The sequence below is a fragment of the Pipistrellus hanaki genome (genome assembly GCF_964339955.1).
Source record: "Pipistrellus hanaki genome assembly, chromosome: 2".
Lineage (NCBI taxonomy): Eukaryota > Metazoa > Chordata > Mammalia > Chiroptera > Vespertilionidae > Pipistrellus > Pipistrellus hanaki.
In genome coordinates this window covers 47,645,078-47,653,353 of record NC_140504.1, presented here as the reverse complement: position 1 = coordinate 47,653,353, position 8,276 = coordinate 47,645,078, and the positions used below count along the sequence as shown (strand labels likewise).

General features: G+C 53.2%; 1 protein-coding gene across 1 annotated transcript; it reads right to left on the bottom strand.

The window, feature by feature from the left end:
- Nucleotides 1–4,360: 4,360 nt before the first annotated feature.
- Nucleotides 4,361–7,646, bottom strand: FAM43A (family with sequence similarity 43 member A). Its single transcript, XM_084872275.1, has one exon. The coding sequence runs from the start codon at nucleotides 6,653–6,655 to the stop codon at nucleotides 5,357–5,359; it is 1,299 nt and encodes a 432-aa protein (XP_084728401.1). The 5' UTR covers nucleotides 6,656–7,646; the 3' UTR covers nucleotides 4,361–5,356.
- Nucleotides 7,647–8,276: the final 630 nt, after the last annotated feature.

Below are 8,276 nucleotides of genomic sequence, written 5' to 3'. Positions count from 1 at the left end.
CCTTTCTTAGCATTTCCTGAACCCCTACTACACACCAGCCTCTGTGTTAAGTTTGCTGAGTCAGAGATGCCTAAAAACATATGCCCGTCCTTGGATAACTCAGCCAACCAGGAAGGATAGAGATGATTAATAATATTGATGATGCAATGGGGAGAGCTCCCTCAACCTTAAAATAGACCTGCTCTTCTAGGGTGAGGTCTTGTCAGACTAGATCTCATGGGTGGAAGCAAGAGGAGACCATGTTCCTCTGGGGGCTGCCACCCACCCATCAGGAGCGTTCTTCCCAGGAAGACAGACACCTGACTTTTCTACCTCTAGCATGGTGCAGCGAGTAGATACTCATTCACACTGGGTGGTGGGAGTGGCACATTGATGAATGGCATCACAAATATTTATCATCAAGCATTTATCATATGTGAAGTGGGAAAATAAAGAAAAATGTATCTTCAGTGTGGTGTCAATTTCTGCCATCACAAAGCTAAAGATCTGGCCGGGACCGGTTTGGCTCAGTGGTAGAGCGTCGGCCTGTGGACTGAAAGGTCCCGGGTTCGATTCCGGTCAAGGGCATGTACCGTGGTTGCGGGCACATCCCCAGTAGGGGGTGTGCAAGAGGCAGCTAATTGATGATTCTCTCTCATCGATGTTTCTAACTCTCTATCCCTCTCTCCTCCTCTCTGTGAAAAATCAATAAAATATATTTTTTTAAAGTGTAAAAAAAAAAAAAAAAAAAAAAGCTAAAAGATCTGGTTATATGTTGTAAAAACTGGAGGAATGTGAAAAGAGCATGGGTTTAAGAATTTAGACCCCTGGGTCTTGATCCGTTTTTCAGCAGAACATCATCCTTCTTTGCTTCAGTTTATTCATCTCTACGTTCGGGCAGGGCCAGAGTATGCCCTGAAATTGCAAGAGTGGTGCTGCCTGATAAACGTTTACTTGGTGTATTTTCCCCTTTAAGTTTGGGTTTTCTTTTCTTTGAGGTGATTTAAGGTCTGAGCTAGGTTTGTGGGAAGGAAGAGACGTGAAGCCAGAATCAGGTGGGCAGCTGGGTAATAAAAGCCAGAGGAGAATGATGCATTACGGGAGGGAGTGGCCTAGGAGAGAAATAAAGAGGAGATGCAGGAGAGGAAACCATCAGAAGGGCCACTCTCCATGGAGGTTTGAAACAAGGACCTTTGCTGATGCCACTAAGCAGCCCTAAGAGAAGAAGGAACCAGTGCCAACCGGCAGGCCCACGTAGCCATTCAAACCACCAAAATAAAATGGTGGTGAGGCATTAAGGCTGTTCAAATTGGGTCCCCTAAGAGCTGGTGGTGAGGGTTTGTCCAAGGCACATTGTGGCCTGTGGACATGGATGAGCCAGCAGGAGCAGGAAGGGCCCCAGCTAAGAGTGAAACCGATCCAGACATGGCCATGTTGCCGAAGGGGCTGGTACCTACCTTACAGAGCACCCTGGCTCTAGCACCCCCTGGCCTCCGGGAGCCCTGAGTAGTTCCCCACATGTCAACATGGCTCCTCGCCCCAGCAGTCCACACACACTTCTAGCTGTCATGCATCACTTACCAGCAGATGCTGGGGCTACTGATGCACACCACGCAGAGGAAAGAGTTCTGCTTATTAAATTACTAAATCCTGTTAGAAACGAGGGCAACTTGCTCCTAATAGAATTTTTGTGTTTCTCGTGATCCTTGGTGACTCCCATGAGGTTCTTTATTCTCCGGTGTGGTGCCAGGAATGGATTCCACAGCCAGTTCTCTCTTTCACAAGCAGAACCATTAAAAGCAACCCTGTCCCTCGGAGGAGATCGTGCTTTCTTAGTACAACAGAGCCTTTCTAATTGGTTTAAAATCTACTGTTCTGCTGATGGTAGGGCAGTGAGAGGGATGTTTTCTTTAAGGAGTGCGTGGGGTGGGAAGGGGAATGGGTGCGCTTTGAAACTGTAATAGTTGAGAGGGTAACACTAGTGTTTATTTTACAGCCTTACTCCTCCCTCTTTCCCCTCAACACGCAACAAACTGTACAAACGAACAAGAGAAGTGGATGCGTAGACTCAACGCTGCCACCCTGCAGCAGTCTCTCCTGCTGCAGAAAGCACTCCTGCTCCAGGCAGTCGGAGCTGCATTGCTGGGCTCCGAGGACTGCTTAGTCTGGGGAGACTGTGGAAAGTGTCTCGCTGCGTGTAAAGAGCCATCAGGTTACTCAACGGAGAAACACAAGTCTCTCCTTGCAAGGAGGAAAAGCTGACTTTGATGAGCAAACCAGACAGACCTCAGGTGCTTTCTGGCACGTGCATTTCATCCAACTGTACTTAGTTTTGCTTTTGTCAGGCCACTCTTTTCCCTCTGATTATCAGGAGCAAATTAGTTTTCAGTTTTGTTTTGTGTTTCTTTTTTTCTTTTTTTTTCATTTAAAACATCTCTTCTTACGCTGGTGATATCATCCCTGGAAGACTGAGAAGTAAGAAGAGTGAATCATGTATCACCTTCACATCTCTTCTAGAATTACAGCAGCAGGGCCCTAGGGTGCAGTGAGGATAAAAGCCAAAAGTAGAGGGGAGGGAGGAGGAAAAAGGAGGGCCCCAGGAGGGGAGAGGGAGGGAGGGAGCTGGTTCTTTTGCAGTCGGCTTATTTTCTTCTTCCTCCTTCCTCAATCCCTACACCCCCTTCCTTATTTATAAATCAGACAATAGGAAAAACCAGATAGTTGCCTTATATTTATTGGCGGTATTGGTTTAAATGCCATTTGTCTGAATTTTTGACCAATCACCATACAGATGAAAGCCAGCCTTAGCATCCTCACGGGACACATAAGTTGGTCAAGAATGAAGACAAATAGACCCTGTCCCACCTCTAAGTAGTATCCATATGATCCCCCACCTTCCTGAATGCTCTCATCAATTTTCAACAGCAAAGGGACTTGGCAACGTGTGGAGATTATTGGAAATGTGAAATCTAGTCATGCAAGAGAGTGGTGGCCCACACAGCTGTCTGCTGGTCAGGTGAGAACAGAGCGGAGGGCCCACGATGTGGGTGTCTGGGTAGGATGGGATTTGACTTTCCTGACCTCTCTCAAGCTGGAGGGTTTTAAATGTCATTCAGTGATGTGTATCTGAGGTATTCAAGGAGAGGGACAGGGACTCTCAACCAAACCAAAACTGGTGAGCGGTAGGTTCGAAGGCCTGGACCTTGTCTTAATGCCCTTAAGAAATGACTCTGAATATTTTTACTATTATTTCCCACCCACGCTTTGCTTTGCTTTTCTAAAGATAGTCTTATGCCTGAACCACTCCCGTTAATTAGGAAGAAAAATCTCCCGTCCTCCATTCCTCAATGGTTCCAGTGAACTCCAGACTCCTTAAAAGCTCTGGGTCTAGTTGCTCAGAGCGTGTTTATGATGAAAACAAAGCAAAGTGGCCTCAGGACACCAGGGGAGGCCTGGAGTGCCATCCATGTCTGCAATACAAAGGGGGCCCAAAGGGGCAAAGGGAAAAAACAATTTGCAGAAGGCCCAGCTCTGGCAGCATCTTACTACAAATTCTAGCTGGCAGGGGTGTAGCCAAATTAGAGACATCTGTTTGGAATTTACAACAGAAACAAACACAAAGCATGAAAGCCCTAAAACACACACACACACACACACACACACAGAGCTCTAACAGCTCTTCTCTGCCTTGACAGCCACACCCTTCCCCCACTGGGTCCTGCTGGGTGGTAGCAGGGTCTTCCACCTGCCTCCCTGCCACCCTACCTGCATCTTTCCTCACTGCTGCCATCTTCGGAACTTAACTAACTTTCCTCTATCCTTGCTTTTCCTCCCAGAAAAAAAATAAAATAAATAAAAAAGTTCTTCCCACTTCTCAGAAATCTCCTCCTTTGGGTCTCCAGTTCATCTTTAAAACTCCCTGAGCTGCTTGTAAAGGAAAAGATTATACTGTATGCTTACACTTGATCATTAGCATGAACCTCAAGAGGAGGTGGTAAAACCTCACAAGATGTGGGAAGTCACTCCTCCCTAAATAACCTCGCGGGTCTGAGAGTGAGGAACAGACCTCACCCTGAATCTCCAAGAATTAACTCCAAGAGACCGGAGAAAACCCACACTCCCACAAGTTAGTGAATGAAGAAAATGGGATGTACTTGAGAGGGCTGTCCCCAGCCGCAGTACCCAGCGTGGCAAAGGGCCAGAGAGGCCCCAGGCTTTGGATAAAGTGGGTCTCCCTCCCCTAACCACCTTCAAGCAAGGCAGAGGCCAAAGGCAGAGGCCAAACAATGTCTGCCCACACCATCCTGTGGACGGACACACCCTCTCCTCCCCCTCCCCCTCCCCCCAAGCACGCTCAGCAGCAGTTCCAGACGCTCACCTGTTCTGTTCAATTTTCCTCTTTATTCTCTTCCCACTGGCGGGCAAACAGAACCAGAGCAGTGCTACCCTTCAAAAATAACAAAATGTTTTTATACACGTTTCTGTATATACAACTGAACAACATTTTACATGTCCCTTTTGCACAGCAAAAGATATATAAACATCCAGCTCCGAGAACAGTTATGTACATAAAAAGATGTCAAAAATACTTCACAACAGTGCAAAAATATTTTACACAGTATCATGGAGTGAGATCTTTTGAGCAGGATGAAGGTGTGTGTGTGTGTTTCTAAAGGAAAACTCCTTTTTTTTTTTTTTTAAAGATATTAGATGTCTTTAACTGTAAACAAAATGCAACTTTCTTTCATTTTCCTCTCCTCTTCCCCTCCCCTCCCCAAACAAATATTTGAGGAATTTGGCAGAATTTCAAGGGTCTTAGTCTGAGGTAAACAACCCAAGCTCTCCACCAAGACTGGAGGCAAAGAGGCGGCACAAAAACAGCCCCAAACATTGTGAGAGTCAATTCCTTTTTCTGTTCAATGATATGCCGATGACAATGCTAGGCTGCTCCCGGTTGAGGGGTGGGGAGGAAGTTAACCCCTCCTCCGGAGGCCCCAACTGCCCCACAAACAGGAAACTGGCCGGCGGGCACCTGACGCCTGCCTTCGGGACTTTTGCTAAGTTCAGCAGGCAGTTCCCTCACCCCTGACCCCAAGGGGCTGCCTCTCTCCTTCCTTTTAGGGTTTCACCACCCCATCCCCACACATCCAGCCGTATCTCCATAGGCAACCTGAGCTCCACTTAAACCAGAGCCAAATGTGTTCAGGGAGAGGAGCAGGAACTCTGGGCCTTCAGTGTCCCATTTTTCCCTTTCCTGGACGCAAGCAGGGGGGTCAGGGCTAGGTAGGGAGCTGTCGAGGAGGCTGTTAGGGAGTCACAGTGGGGCGCCGGGGCGCGCACAGAAGGTTGCGGCGGGGAGCTTAGCCCGGCGGGGAGCTTAGCCCGAGCGCGGCTCGTCTGGGCTGGCGCGGTCCGTAGGGCCAGACTGGTCCCCGGCGGCGGGGGCAGAGGTGGCATCTGGGCCCCCGCCTTCTATGGAGCTCTCGCTGCCGGTGCTCTCACCAGACAGCAGGCGCGTCACCCGCAGGTCAGCCTGCAGGCTCCGCACGTCGTTGCCGAAGCTGAGCTCGCCCAGGTCGTTAATGAGCTGCGACAGCTCGGCCTTCACGTCGGAGGAGCCACCCAGCAGCAAAGGCGGTGGCGGCCCAGCCCCGGGACCCAACGAGACCCCGCTGCCCGCCAGCGCCTCCTCCCGGCCGCTCTCCAACGTGTCCAGCAAGTCCCCGCATTCGAAGTGCATGGCCACCACCAGCGCCCGCTGCGCCTCGGCCTCTTCCTCGGCCGGATCCCTCTGCCTGGCACGATCCTCCTCCTCCTCCTCCTCCAGGCAGTTCCCGGGGTGCTCCTCTTCCTCTTCCTCCTGCAGCTCCTCCCCCTCCTCCTCCTCCTCCTGCTGTTCGCCGACCAGGTCCTCCGTGATGGAGCCGAGCTTGGGCGCGCTGCGGCTGCGCTCCACCGGCGGCTTGTAGCAGCAGGGCCCGTGCAGGAGCAGCTTGCGCAGCGGCACCAGCGGGATGGTGTGCGCGCCCACCAGCTCCTGCTGCTGGTGGCGCGCGTCGTCCCGCCGCTTGAGCCGTTTAAACTCCGCCAGCGCGTTGGCCGACGTCTGGTAGAGCAGCAGGGCCATGGCCTGCGCCTTCTCGGGCTTGGACACCAGCACCGCGTGGCAGCGCAGCATCACCGCCTTGTGCTTGAGCTCGTGCCGGTACACCCAGGCGAAGACCTTGGGCAGCCGCGCGTCCGCCACGCAGTAGGTGACGCGGTGCAGCAGGTAGAGGTGGCCCGGGCGGCGCAGCGCGCGCTCCTCGGCGTGCACCATGCGGATGCCCTGCGCGCTCACCGTCAGCTTCATCTTGGTGCCCTGGCGGCCCGCCTCGCTCTTGCTCCAGATCTTGCCCACCGCGAGGTCGGTGCAGCCGTCGCCGCGCGCCTGGATGGTGGTGGCGTTGCCCAGGTAGAGCACGGTGTACGTGGGGTCCTCGCTGGTGATGTGCAGCTTCTTGCGCTTGGAGCGGAACATGCTGCCCACCCGGCTGAGCGCGCCCTCGGGGCACGCCCGCGCCAGCGAGCTGAGCGCCGAGTAGTGCAGGCTCACCGCGTAGCCCTTGGGCTTGGACGCCTGCCTCGGCGGCGCCTCGGCGTGCAGCTCGAACTTGTGTTTCTTCCACGGCAGCATCTCCGGAGGGCGCCCCCGCGCAGCTGGGCGGCGGCGGCGGCCGAGCGCTGAGGGCGAGCCCAGCGGAGCCACCACCCGCCTAGGCCGGGCTCGGCCCCGGGCAAGACCGAAAATTAAAACTCTGCTGGAAGTGGTCCGGTGGTAGGGGTTGTAGTGCTAGAGAACCCTGCAGGAGCCAGGGGCAGATTTTTTTTTTTTTTTTTTTAAGGAGAAAAAAATATTCAGTTGCGAGTGTGGAAAAACGCACACTCCAGCCTGGGCAAAGACCCCAGGCTGGGCAAAGAAGGAGGCAGTCTTAGGGAAGCAAAATGAGAAAAAAGACCGAATGAGAGTGAAATGTTAAATATGAGAGAGAGAGAGAGAGAGAGAGAGAGAGAGAGAGAGAGAGAGAGAGAGAGAGAGAGAGAGATGCGCTCCTGCAAATAAATAATAAGAGGGACCCCAAGTCAAAGCAGCCGAGATGGTTGGAGAATAACGCAGGAACTCCTCGGCGAAGCTGGAAAGGGCCCCCTCTCACTGACACCGTTCTCAAGGCTGGGGCCAGCAACCTCGGAAACTCAGCAGCAGCAACAGCGAGTAAGGCCGGGGGCCGGTGCTCCCCACCCCCACGGGGTGCTGGAGGCAGGCTGCCCCTCCGCCGGGCTGGTCCCAGAATCAGTCGCTTTGCCCCCAACTGCGGTGGGATGGCGGGTCCAGCTGGCCGCGGCGGGCCCGGCGCAGCAGTCCGGCTCTAGGCTCTCACTGCATCTTGGCTCCAGCCGGGCGCGGGGGATCGGGCTCGGCCGGCTCACCGTCCGGGCTGGCTCGGCCGGGGCAGCGCGGGGCTCCGCAGGCGGGGCGCGCGCATGGTGGGCTCCGGGAATGGTCGCTACCTCATGTCTTCCCTCCGGGGAGTGTCCAACTCCGCTCCCGGTCTCCCCTCCGTCTGCTACCCGCCTTTGCTGCGCGACCCCTCGGGTACTGGGAGCGCTGGCCGGCTCGCCAGCCTCACATCCTTGCCGTCCGGGAGGAAGATCTCGGGTAAATATAGGCCGGCGCAAACCATTTGCCGCGCGGGGACAGGGGAGGAGCAGGGAAGCCTATCCGCTGGGTCTCCGACGCCCTGCGGGTTCCTAGTCTCTTAAAGGGACCTGGTTGCGCTCATCGATTGAGGGGATGGGGAGACCAGTCTCATCCAGCAATGACACCCCAAATTTCCCAGCATCTCTTTGATCTACAGGGAGCGCCAAGACCGGGGTCCCCCCTCAGGAAAAGCAACTTGATTTCTGACGCTCCACCCCCAGGATGAATTGCAACTCCCTGAATCAATTTCTCCATCGAAACTTGAGGAGGTGGTAGAAGGTGGGATTTTATACTATAGCCTACTATGCAGCAAGGTTGGGGGAAATAGTGGTTTTCATTACATGGCAGCTGAGAGTGACTGGATGCTGTTTAATTTTTTTTTTCTTCAGAATTGTATTCTACTAAAGAAAATAGAGAGGGGCAAAAAAAAGCCGCCAAGACTCGTTTTTCACTATCTTGGAGCCTTTCTCCATAGGTAACAGTGAGATGACTGGAGATAACAATATAGTGTACAAGTCTATAAATAAGGTGCTACCTGCCTCTAACCCCAGCAGCGCCC